The 13,279-nt window shown below is 33.6% G+C and overlaps 1 protein-coding gene across 2 annotated transcripts; it reads right to left on the bottom strand.

Annotated features, from left to right (window-relative positions):
• Nucleotides 1-1,814: 1,814 nt before the first annotated feature.
• On the bottom strand, nucleotides 1,815-7,353 carry LOC131656957 (putative disease resistance protein At3g14460). 2 transcript variants are annotated; one of them, XM_058926496.1, is made up of 3 exons: nucleotides 3,590-7,353; nucleotides 3,222-3,285; nucleotides 1,815-3,122 (listed from the first exon to the last, which is right to left on the bottom strand). In XM_058926496.1, the coding sequence occupies exon 1, from the start codon at nucleotides 7,183-7,185 to the stop codon at nucleotides 3,601-3,603; it is 3,585 nt and encodes a 1,194-aa protein (XP_058782479.1). In that variant the 5' UTR covers nucleotides 7,186-7,353; the 3' UTR covers nucleotides 1,815-3,122; nucleotides 3,222-3,285; nucleotides 3,590-3,600. The 2 variants fall into 2 exon arrangements, with proteins under 2 accessions (XP_058782479.1, XP_058782478.1); XM_058926495.1 differs by having other exon boundaries at nucleotides 1,816-3,122; nucleotides 3,222-3,296.
• Between the last annotated feature and the right edge of the window lie 5,926 nt (nucleotides 7,354-13,279).

The raw sequence follows: 13,279 nt of genomic DNA on the forward strand, positions 1-13,279 counted from the left end.
ATCCAGCAGTAAGAGTTTGAAATCTTGAAAACATCTTTTCAATGTCTTCATCATCCTCCATCTTGAAGGCTTCATATTTCTGGATTAGAGCAAGAGCTTTAGTCTCCTTGACTTGAGCATTTCCTTCATGAGTCATTTTCAAGGACTCATATATGTCATAGGCCGTTTCCCTGTTAGATATCTTCTCATACTCAGCATGAGAGATAGCATTCAGCAAAACAGTTCTGCATTTATGATGATTTCTGAAAAGCTTCTTCTGATCATCGCTCATTTCTTGCCTTGTCAGCTTTACGCCACTGGCATTTACCGGATGTTTGTAACCATCCATCAGAAGATCCCATAGATCACCATCTAGACCAAGAAAGTAACTTTCCAGTTTATCTTTCCAGTATTCAAAGTTTTCACCATCAAATACCGGCGGCCTAGTATAACCATTGTTACCGTTGTGTTGCTCAGCAGAGCCAGATGTAGATGTAGACTTTGCAGTTTCATCAGCCATCTTTTACTGAAGCGTTTTTCTCTTCCTGAATCTTTTCTAAACACGGTTAAGTGCTTGCACCTTAGAACCGGCGCTCTGATGCCAATTGAAGGATAGAAAAACACTTAGAAAGGGGGGGGGGTTTGAATAAGTGTAGCTTTAAAAACTTGACCGATAAAAATAAATTGCACAGTTATTTTTATCCTGGTTCGTTGTTAACTAAACTACTCCAGTCCACCCCCGCAGAGATGATTTACCTCAACTGAGGATTTAATCCACTAATCGCACGGATTACAATGGTTCTCCACTTAGTCAGCAACTAAGTCTTCCAGAGTCTTCTGATCACACACTGATCACTCCAGGAACAACTGCTTAGATACCCTCTAAGACTTTCTAGAGTATTCTGATCCACACGATCACTCTAGTTACAACCTGCTTAGATAACCTCTAAGACTTCCTAGAGTATTCTGATCCACACGATCACTCTAGTTCCTTACAACTTAATGTAATCAATTCTAAGAGTATTACAATTGCTTCTTAAAAGCTATAATCACAAACTGTGATATTTCTCTTAACGTTTAAGCTTAATCTCACTAATATATTACAACAGCAATGTAGTGAGCTTTGATGAAGATGAAGATTCTGAGCTTTGAATAGAGCAGAGTTTCAGCAAGTTAATATGAGTTGTTTTGTTCAGAATCGTTAACCTTGCTTCTCATCAGAACTTCATATTTATAGGCGTTGGAGAAGATGACCGTTGAGTGCATTTAATGCTTTGCGTGTTCCGTACAGCATCGCATTTAATGTTATACGCTTTTGTCAACTACCTCGAGCCTTGTTCACGCTGTGTCTACTGACGTTGCCTTTAATAGCTTCTAACGTTCCTTTTGTCAGTCAGCGTAGCCTGCCACATGTACTTCCTTCTGATCTGATGTTTGTGAATACAACGTTTGAATATCATCAGAGTCAAACAGCTTGGTGCAAAGCATCTTCTGATCTTCTGACCTTGAAGTGCTTCTGTGCGTGATACCATCAGAACTTCAGTGCTTCTGATCCCATGTTCTTCTGATGCTTTCATAGACCCATGTTCTGATTCTGCTTCGACCATCTTCTGATGTCTTGCCAGACCATGTTCTGATGTTGCATGCTGAACCCTTTGAGACAAAGCTTCTGAGCGCTGAATTATGCATACTCTTTATATATTTCCTGAAAAGGAAATTGCATTGGATTAGAGTACCATATTATCTTAAGCAAAATTCATATTATTGTTATCATCAAAACTAAGATAATTGATCAGAACAAATCTTGTTCTAACAGATATTCAATTCACTAATCCTTCTTTGTAAAAAAAAAGAAAAGCAGTTGATAATGATGAACATTCACAATAGTGCAGACAATCATAAAATCACATGCTGATAAAAAGGCATAGATTTGTCACTTGACATGACCGTTTTTTCTTGTAAAATTTGTATACTTGTGTTTTGTGTTTGAACAACAATGCATGGATTAATTGTCATGGATGCGAAAACGGTGATGTAGTAGTTTTCTTTTCTTCTTGTTCCAGCAGCATTATGATTCAAGTTCAATGATGTCAATACAAAAAATAAAGGGCATAACATAACTGGTTTCAACTGATTTCAAACAGAAAATTCACTCTGTTAAAAGTTTATTATAGCCCCAAAAAAGAAGATAATCCAGCCTCCTGTGAAGTTGAATTCAAAGAGAAAATAGTACTCCTCTGTCTCAACCTATTTTCTTTTAATGAACTCAAGCTTATAAATAGTACTCATCTATATAGTACTATTACCATGCAGATTGATCAATTAGAGAAGTTTGCCGACAAAAAAACATTGAAGAAATATTGGGTTAACACATTGATGATAATTACTACTATTTTTCGTTCACGTATTAACAAGTTTAATTGGATATATATTATTTGTAGAAACCTAGAGAGAAAAACCACAATGCCTAAAATAATATGTTTTCAAAATAGTAGGAATCTTCTTCCTTCTCAATTTCCTTCTCGATTCGAATAGGTCATTTCCTTCAAGCTTTTGATAGATTTTAACATCAAATTCACCAAAATCATCATTTTAATGTGCCATAAAATTTTAACATATAAACATTGTCAACATGGACATGGCCAAAACAGAGAATATATGTTGTCGGCTAGTGGCTTACAAGATTGTTGGGGCAGATCAAACGCCATTTGCTCATCTTCATAAAACAACTATTTGCAACTGATTTCAAACAGAAAACTCACATCAAATGTTTATTTATAAAACAGAAAACAGTTCTTAGGATCAAATCTGTCTTGAGAATCACTATGGTATACAAAAAAACAGGAAGAAGGCAGATTTAGGAATGAAAGTAGTAGCATCATGTCTCTCAAATCAAAATATGCACATACAAGTACAACTCATGAGTCATGAACAATGAATTGTAAAAATTATAACATGAAAGTGTTTTTAGCACAAAAGTCACCCGATGTTGCTTAGTTTGAATGAATAGGAATAGCATTAGAAAAACACTGCTCCTCTTTGATTTTTATGAGTATGGTCATCAAAGCAGTTGCGGAAATCGACTCTGACGGATAATAGCTGCTCGTCGTAGTTACTCCAGTAATCATCTCCTTTACTGAGTCCTGAATAAAACCAGAAGAGATATGGGAGTAAATAATAGTAACATAGAAATATGAATCTAAATAAGTAATGTTAAAAGTCATCAAAGGGGCAATTTATACCTCAGATGCCACTGCTTCCATCTTGGTTCCAGTCACCCGTGCCCCTTTGAGCCCCCTGGTTGATCTGCAAACAGGCTAAACAATGAAAATGACTCAAATGTTCCACAAAACAAAAAGACCGAGTCAACAAATCTGAATATCTGATAGATCTTATAGTTGTTAGTTTGGAGTGAATTTAGTTTCTTACTAGCGAGATTGGGAAGAAGCAGGGGTGACACAAAATACAATTCTATGATTAAAATAAATGAGATAGTGCTAGTGCTATAATAGTGTTCGCATTTCTATGTTACTATTGAAATTCAAAATAATTAATGATAACATAATAATAGTATGAAAGAAACAAAAAGAGAAGCAGTTCAAAGACTCACCCGAACAAGACTCATGTGATCAATTCGTCATCAATAATTATGGAGGGAATGTGAGCAATCTTACGCCACTCTTTCCCCCGCTTTTTCTGCAAACTTGCTTCCAGTAATGGACAGCAAGTCACACTAAGCACTGAGAGAGAGGAAGGAAATCCTTTCTTTGGCAATGACTTGAGTTTTGGAGCATTAATAATCTCAAGGTTTTCGAGAGAAGTCAGACGTTGAAACCACTTCTCATCAATGCTTGTATCATTAAGACCACAAATGCATAGTGTCACAAGCGATGTAGGTAGCAATGGCCTCATCAATGTGCTCACCATATCATCACCGTTAATTCGCAACACCGAGAGACAAGTGAGATGTTCCCAACTTGGCTCAGTACTCCACTTAATCCCACCAACAGAGCCAACAGACAGTTTCTGTAAACTACCAGGCAACTCATCTATGACAAAAGATTGAAGATTTGGTAGATTATCAATTTCCATTTCTTGAAGGCCGGCTAGATTGTTCATTGCTTCTGGCAGTGAATGAAGCTTCTCACACTTCCATATTGCAATATAGCGAAGATTTGGAGTGGCCAATCCACCTAGGGTAAATGACTCCAATTCGCTACAATCCCATATTTTGATGCTTTTAAGAAATGAGAGACTCTTTAGTGACGCATCTTCTGCAATTAATATTGATTTCAAATTTTTACAACCTTCAATAAACAGACTCTTGAGGATAGGGAGAGCACCCAAGGTAAATGATATCATTGAATTGCAGCTATAAGATATTTTCAGTTCCTCAAGCAATGTGTAATTGGACAAGTATTCATGAGGAAGGAACTCTAGATTTTCACAATTAGTTATTATGAGAAATTTCAAGGTTTTTGCTAGACCGTCTCTTGGAAAAGACAATGAAGATGAAATGCCGTCTAAAGTCAGCTGTTGAAGAGAGTTCAAAGGCAGCATCAATTGCCTGAATACATGATCAAATAATGGCATTGATTGAACCACTAAAGGACATTCTCTTAACTCAAGTTTAGTTAAGGAAGAAAATTTGTCAGTTAGGTTTCCTACTGTCAGTTTCGGGCACTTACTTAGCAATAAAGTTTTTAGACTAGGAAACATTGTAGCTGTACCTCCAATCAAGTCCCATTCCTCCCACTCTTGCATATTCTCAAAGTGTAAACTCTCCAAAGACGGAAATGGTTGAAACGAAGAATCACCACTTCCATAGAACTCAATGCCAATTGTCTCCACTGAGTGCATCCCTTCAATAACGAGTTCTTTCAAATTTCCCAATTTTCCAAGGGGTGGAAGCCATAAACAATCATTACAGTTCGAGATCCTTAAATACACCATGTTGCTAAATAAAGAATCACCCAACCAATTCGGAATGCTGATTCCACCATAGCCTTTGATGGTTAGACTTTTCAAATTTGTTGAGGGTCGCAACTTTTCAAGCACAACATTTTGAATTTGTGAATCTAAAGTAGTACTATCACAATCCCATTCCAAAGCTAACTCGTCTATTTGTTCTTTCATCTTTATATTGGCTCGATCTACTTCAAAGGGTTCATTAACATTTTGTAGCTGTGAGATTGAAAGTTTTCCATGTAGGTGGAGAAATTTTCCTAGATGTGCAATATTCAATCCACCATTATGTTTGCTGATAACAAAGTCAGACAAAGTGTGGATATTTACTAGTTTGGCTATTTGTACGGGCATCTCCCTCAACGCGGTGTTACTAACGTCAAGGTAGCGCAGATTAATCAATTTTCCCATCTCCTTCGGCAATTCAGTGAACCTTTTACAGCCTGCCAACAACAAGAACTGCAAACGGTAAAGCTTGCATATTTCAGAAGGCAACCTTACAATATTAGTGTGAGAAAGATTTAAGTACTGCATGTATAACAAATTTCCAATAGAGTCAGGAACCTTGGTGATACTTTTGTAGCTTGACAGAGACAACACGCGTAATTGTATCATTGTTGGCAGCAAGTCATGTAGTACCTTATTTGATAGCAAACAAAGAGGCAATTGTTCTTGTAATGGTAATGCTACAAAAGTACGCAGGCCGTTTAATTTGGATAATTTATAAAATTTATCATTTGAATCATATGCCTCTCTATTGTATGATAAGGTATGCACCCTATCATGTAGGTTATGTTTGTCCATATTGATACAGTATGGAGATGAAACCTCTCTAGCCACATCATGGATTAAGTCGTGCATTTCAAAATTTCTTTCCTCATCATCTCCAATAGATCGCCGATGTATCAACGACCTTGACACTAGCTCATCAAAGTATTCTTCTCCAACTTTTTCTGGATATTTGGACGATGATGATTCTACTAAGCCTGTTGCAATCCACAAATGAACTACCATCTTCTTTTCTAAGATGGATTTCTTTGGAAAAATTGAACAATACTCAAAACATCGTTTTAAAGGATCAGAAAGAAAATTGTAGCTCAATTTGAGAGAAGCTAGCACCTGATAAGCTCTTTCCCGAACGTGACTTTCTAGCACATGATTCAAGTTGCTTGGGAAGAATAACATGCGAAGAAGAGCCCCATGTGCTATTGCAGCTAATGGTAGTCCATCACACTTCTTAGCTATTTTCCTGCCAATTTTTTCTCGATTATATCGTTGGTAGCTAGGTTCTCCAAATGCATGATTGGCAACTATAGACCAACAATCTTCAACTTTCAAGGGTCTGAGATAGTGGAGAGAAAGAAAGGTTTGCATGGATAGTGCAACTCTTTCATCTCGTGTTGTGACGATGACCTTACTTTGAGTTTCCCCTGCAGCATTAAAGATATCCATGAGTAATGTCCAATTGACAGATCTTGCATCCCACACTCCATCCAATACCAGCAAAAAACTTGGGTAAATGGTATTGATGTGAGTTGTATCATTAGTGGTTGTTTGTGAAGTGATAGATCCAAGAATGTTTTCGAAAACACTCAAATCATTAACATCAGTTGAGAAATCTACCCACAGTTTTAACTCGAATTTATCCTTAACTTGTGGATGATTGTAAAGGTGTTTAGCAAGGGCTGTTTTACCAACCCCTCCCATACCAACAATGGAAATCACTCTTACTTTACTATCACCATCACTATCACTAGACAACAAAAGATGTTTAAGTTTTTTAATATCAGCATCTCTTCCATAAATAGAAGATTCAGCATCCAAAATAGAAGAACTAGTTGGAGGAGTTTCATGGGAATCAACAGTACTAGAATTTGAACTGATGCCTTGTAATATTTCAAATAAATTTATTGTATTGGAATCAATCACATAAATGCAATATTCTAAACTTGAGGTACCATACCATGAAAAGTTGAGTTCCTTGAAGGCAAAAGCAACGTGAAAGACAGCATGTCTGAGCAAATCCAGTGATTGGTTGACATCTGGATTAGGAATGACTTTTTCCAGATCATGACAAAGCAGTACATCTTGAAGATCAGACAGTGTTTTCTTCATCTTTTTCAAAACCTCGGGCCTCCTGAACTTATCAACCAACAAAGTGAAAACTTTGTTTTCTAACAACACCTTCACAAAAGTTGAGAGTGACAAGAGTTTTTCTTTCTGAATTTGAATAGCCTCCATTAGTTTCTTAGTTCAGAAAGAAATCACAACAAAATTCTTTCTCTTTTGGTTGCAAGTCTTCGCTTTCGCAGGTCAAACGTGGTAGTGTTGGTAATAAAATATTAGAACAAGTTCCAGTAAGATAACGACATTTGTGTTTTCTTATGCCAAGCTTTTCATTATTATTCAACCCATGCTTTCGCCCGATGTCTAATAAATAAATATAGAACTATGCTATGAATATGATGACACCATTTTTTTTACTCCGTATGGCATCTGCACTATGTATGCATTTCCTTTAGTCTTGCACAGATTTTAAAATGAGATAAAAAAAAAACTAATAAAAATTGATAAGTATGTTTATTATGATAGAATGTTATTTGCTGTCATTAGTATCATTTCTCATAAATATAATTGAAGGATGGTTAATATATATATATATATATATATATATATATATATATATATATATATATATATATATATATATATATATATATATATATATATATATATATATATATATATATATATATATATATATATATATAGGGGACGACTCAAGTGAGAACACTTGGTTATTATGAGAAATGAGAACAATGAATCACGACCATTAAATTTTGATTTTGTTGATTTTAATGGACTGGATTGGTTTCTCTTTCTATGTTGATTTAAAATAAATACTAAGGATCATAGAAAGAGAAACCAATCCAATCCATTAAAATCAACAAAATCAAAATTTAATGGTCGTGATTCATTGTTCTCATTTCTCATAATAACCAAGTGTTCTCACTTGAGTCGTCCCCATATATATATATATATATATATATATATATATATATATATATATATATATATATATATATATATATATATATATATATATATATATATATGGAGTGTATCCGGTGAGAACTCATATCTTTAACGAGAAATGAGAACTATTAATATCAATCATCAGATTTAATTAACGCTTAAAATTTAATAATTTCACATAAGGAGCACTTTATTGAATCTTTTCTATTATGTTTAATATTTTTATAAAAATATAATCTTACCAAAAATATTTTTCAATATGCTATTTAATTTTACCATTAATATATAAAATTTAACTTTTCCATGATATATCGTACAATTTTCTTAACTCTCTTGATCCCTTATATCTATTGCAAAATAAAATTATTTTTTTATTGTTATGGAATTTTAATATTATTTATTTTATTAAAATATACATGTACGAAATATACAATTTTATTATATTATTATTTATTGTATTGTTAGGGAGTTCCAGATATTATTATTTATAAAAAAAATCATATTTTATATTTTTGTATTGTTAAAGATTTTTTTGGATATTTTAATTTGATTGATTTATTTTAAATAAATTTTACTATTGTTATAATATATTAATAATTGTAGACTTTTATGATATTGGTAAACTAGAAATTTGAATCTTATTATTTATTTAATTTTTTTCTCATATGAAGTTATAATTTCTTGCAAGTAGCATAGTGCAAAATATTTTCATTCTTGTAAGAAGGATAATTTTATATTGAAAATAAATAAATAAATAATAAGATTAAAATTTATAATTTGCCAATAGTTAAGAGGGTTCATAATTATTAAAATATTATAACAATAATATAAATTATTAAAATAGTCACAATGATAAATTAATAATGTATTTTTATTTAGTATAACTTGTTAAAATATTAATTTCCTAACTTGTAAATAAATAAATCATCCAACCTAAAATGTAGGTTATAATTTCAAATTCTTCAATAGTTTTAATAAATCAATATGTAGGTGATAAATAAATAAAATTCTTAGTCAACAAATTAAGTAAAGTTCTATACCTTAGACATATCTATTTTACAGTCATAGTCTATTCTAATAAAATAAATAATATCAAAACTCCTTAACAATTAAAAAAATATAGAATATGATTTATTTATTTTTTATAATAAATTAAAAGAATCAAGAGAGATTGAAAAAAAATACGAGATAACATGAAAAAATTAAAATTGATATATTTGATATAAAATTAAATAGCATATAGAATAATATTTTTGTTAAGATTCAATTTTTATAAAAATTTTAAATATTAAAAGTAATAGAAAAAGATTCTATAAAATGTTCTTTATATGAAATTATTAAATCTTGAGCATTAATCAAATCAAATGGTTGATATCGATAGTTCTCATTTCTCACAAAACACTACAAAAAAAAGTCTCAGTAGTGACGTGAATTTCACGCCACAACCCAAAAAAACACATCACAAACCAATATTTGCTACGTGTCGGTTTACGTCGCAGGAGGCAAGGTGGCAACTTTTAGTGACGTGATTTTCACTTCACTATTTAGTGAAGTGAAAATCACGTCGCAATATTTGTACCAGAGATTAAGCAGAGTCAGTCAGAGCAGGCGTAGCAGTGTTTAGGGTCAGAAAAAGCATCTTTAGTTGCGACGTGATTTTCATGTCACTAAGTAGTGACATGTAAATCACGTCACTAAATTTGTCTAGGAGTGAATGGGACAGCGCATTTAATGTGTAATGTTGCGACGTGATTTTCATGTCACTACTTAGTGACATGGAAATCACGTCACTAATATTTTTTTTTTTGCAAAAAATCAAATATATATATATATATATATATTTAAATTAATAAACTAAATATATTAAAATTTATAAAATTTATAAATTAATTCAATAAACTAAATATACTAAAATTAAGAAACTAAAATTATAAATCTAATATTACTAAATAATGTAATTATAATTTAATTAATAGTTTACACAAATTCAAAATCAAAAGTAACAACAAAATAAAAACTAAATTAAATCAACAATCAGTCCGGGTCGGGAAACTCATCCTCATTTAGATTTTCCTGATGAGTCGGCGCAGAACCCCCCATATTTTGGTTTCCACCAAAGGATTGCATAAATTGTCGCATTTGTGCCTCCATATCCGATTGTCTTTTCGCTATGACCTCCATTTCCCGCTGATGATCATTCCGCATTGCCATCATTTGGGCCTCCATTTGGGCTTTCTCAAGTCTTCACAATAACAACAGTTAAGTCTCCCTTTCTTCTGTTTCGGCCACCACCGGAGCCACCACCACTAACAAAGAACAAGTTAGTTGTGGGTTTTCTTCACATCCCACACACCTTTTCGGCAGATGCTTCTCGCTCTTCGGCTACTCCTTCTCTCTCGCTGCCCGGAACTACTCGTCCTCCACCGAAACCGCCATGGGTAAATGTTGTACTATTGGGTTTTGTCAAGATGATTCATAAGAGTTTTGTGTCTTGTAAGGTGTTGGTGTCTTTCTTGTTCTTGTTGTTTCTGGTTTATGTTGTTTTGCTGTGTGAATTGCTCTTAGGCTTAGGGTGTTGTCAACTTGTGCTCAAGGTGTTTGATGATAGGTCTCAAAGAAGCTCAGATGATGGTGTTGTATTTTTGAGGAAGAACCTTTTCAGGGCTGGTGCAAATCAATCTCCTTTTTCCATTCAACATTTGATTCATCCACAAATTGTGAGTTTTTTCAATATTGTGAACCGGTATAATCGACTTGCACGTGATAAAGCTAGTGTTAAAGCTAAAGATATGATCCTTAATTGGATAGATATAAAGATTGTGGTTCCTAAACTCATTTGTATCTTGCGGAAGAGTTCTGTTTGGTGGATTGGATTAAGGAATTGGTTTGGTAACTCCTTTTTAGGTTCTTTTTTCGCTAAGTTTATTGAAGTCCATAGCTTGTTTGGCTCAATTATTAGTGTTGTTGTTAAATTGTGGATGGGAAATATCCTAACACAATCTCTTTCACTATGTTTGTACCTTTCATTTTTCATCTATTGAATGAATTTGTTTTACCGTCAAAAAAAAAAACTTCCATTGAGGTGGTTACTGGTGGTGAGGGATGCAGTTTATTGTAGTGGATGGTGAATATTTATAAATTTAACATGAGAGTGACACGGTGGTATGTAAATTTTAAATATATTTCAAAAGTTTTAAATAATTTAATCTCATCTTTAATTGACAAATATAAAAAAAAAATTATTATTAATTTTGTTTTATGATGGTTTTAAATTGGCCAAATAATTTAATAAGTTTGACTTGAATGAGTCAAATCCATTACTCCAACTTTCTCTTTCTTATATAAAGTCACCTACCATTTACAAAAATGAGACAGAAAAATAGAACGTAAAAAAATATTTTGTCTTCCCTTTCTTCTTTGTTTTTCTGGTTACATCTCCTGGCAAATAATATTTCTTGTTGTTCTGATGCCTCAGAGTCTTATTAAGAATTTGAGAAGAACCTGTTGAATCCTGGGGGATTTGCGCTTATGAGGCGATAAATCCTTAAGGACAGTGTACTTACACGCCTTGAGTTTATGTAATGACTTATTATTTTGCAAGTTCAATGGTTCTTATTCTGAGAAGACATGATCGAGTTATAGTGGTGGTCAAATTTCTACAACATCTATTAGGGGTGGACACGAATCGACTTCGGTTTGAAAATTCCAATCCGATGGACAACCGTGATTGGTTAACAGAAACCCACTTTCGACCGTTTTCTTCTGCGGTTAGGTCAGATGGTCGGTTCGTCGATTGACTGTTTGAATGGTTCGAATAACTCGGCTACTCATCGTGTGAAACAAAAATATCAATAATCAAAGCCACACAAAAAACCAGAGAAAGAGAGGGAAGAAGTAATGAAAATATTTAAATATTGATTATGTATATATAAGAAGAGGTATATACAAACTCTAAAATCAAATATTAATAATAATGGAAAAGAGAATTTAAAGAAGAGGTATATACAAACTCTAAAATCAGTCTTAATTCTTTCTGCAATAATATTTCCAACGTTTCTAATAATGAAAAGAGATGCACATGTTATAATTTCGCCAGTAAAGCCTCCGATGAAGATCACACTCTGGAACAGACAGACCTTCGAGCATTTTCAAAGGCATTTTCTTCGTTGGTTAGATGAGCACATCCAAGAGGGTGAAAAGATAAGGAGAATTGACAGGCAAGTTAAAGTGTCCGGCCCGAATGGAGTAACTCGTTCCTGAAATCCTGTGACAAATGATGCTTGTATCCTCATGATGATGCTAGGACCAAATGATATTGTGTTGACAGTTGTAATCTCCTAGATACGTTGTTGTGTTTGGTAAATATATTTGTTTGGATCAGTTAATGTTGTTGAGGTTAAATGTTGATGTTAAGTGTTTGTTTATGTTTTGATATATGTTGTATGTGTTGTTTTTGTACCTTGTTGTATTTGTTTTGTCATAATTGTAATGTTGTTATTTATATTAAATGTGAAAGATCTTTGTGGTCATTAAATTATGTAAAACACTAAATTAGTAATGGTGCATACAATTGAGAAGCTTAACACCAAAATAAAATACTAGTTATTACTAGTTCCAACCTTTGGACAATGAGTTCGGTTGTGACTAGGAAGACGACACTCCAACTTATCATATATGTCCATTTCCTTTCTAATACGTGAGCTCACTGGGCGGCCTTTCTTGTTCCTCCGCATTATTGGGTTACGGCAAATTTGATCTTCATCAAAAGAGGGCCAATACTCATCTAATGGTAGAACTGGAAAACTTGTGTTGTAAACATCGAATAAGTTTACGACCCTGTAAACGTCGGACAACAGAGCATATGCATCTTGGCGCACCACAAAACATGCAACAATAATGTGTGAACAAGGAACACGATATGATTGATACTTTCCGCAGTCACACCAAATATCTCTTAGGTTTACCTTGTAATCTCCCATAGGCTTTCCCTCACCATGGTCCATTGTCTCCTTCCCACTGAAAGTGTTATGATTGTAGTCAAATGTTCTTACTTGATGCGTGCTGGATTTTGCTGTTCTTCTTTCATCACCTTCATGCATCTTTTTGTAAATGTTTGTCCAGAATTCAAAATTGCACTCCACTTAGCACACGTTTCAGCAAATAGTGATCCCATCCTATAGTATGTTGCACGTACCAACACTGTAATGGGTAGATTACGTGTGCCGTTGAAGACTGAGTTCATCGATTCAACTCGGTTTATTGTCATGTATCCCCAACGCCGACCTCCATCAAATTCCCT

Source organism: Vicia villosa, linkage group LG3 (assembly GCF_029867415.1).
Source record: "Vicia villosa cultivar HV-30 ecotype Madison, WI linkage group LG3, Vvil1.0, whole genome shotgun sequence".
Taxonomy (NCBI): domain Eukaryota; kingdom Viridiplantae; phylum Streptophyta; class Magnoliopsida; order Fabales; family Fabaceae; genus Vicia; species Vicia villosa.

What these genes read in the sequence shown, in the direction of transcription:
- LOC131656957 (XM_058926496.1), bottom strand. Translation starts at nt 7,185, where the DNA reads ATGGAGGCTATTCAAATTCAGAAAGAAAAACTCTTGTCACTCTCAACT.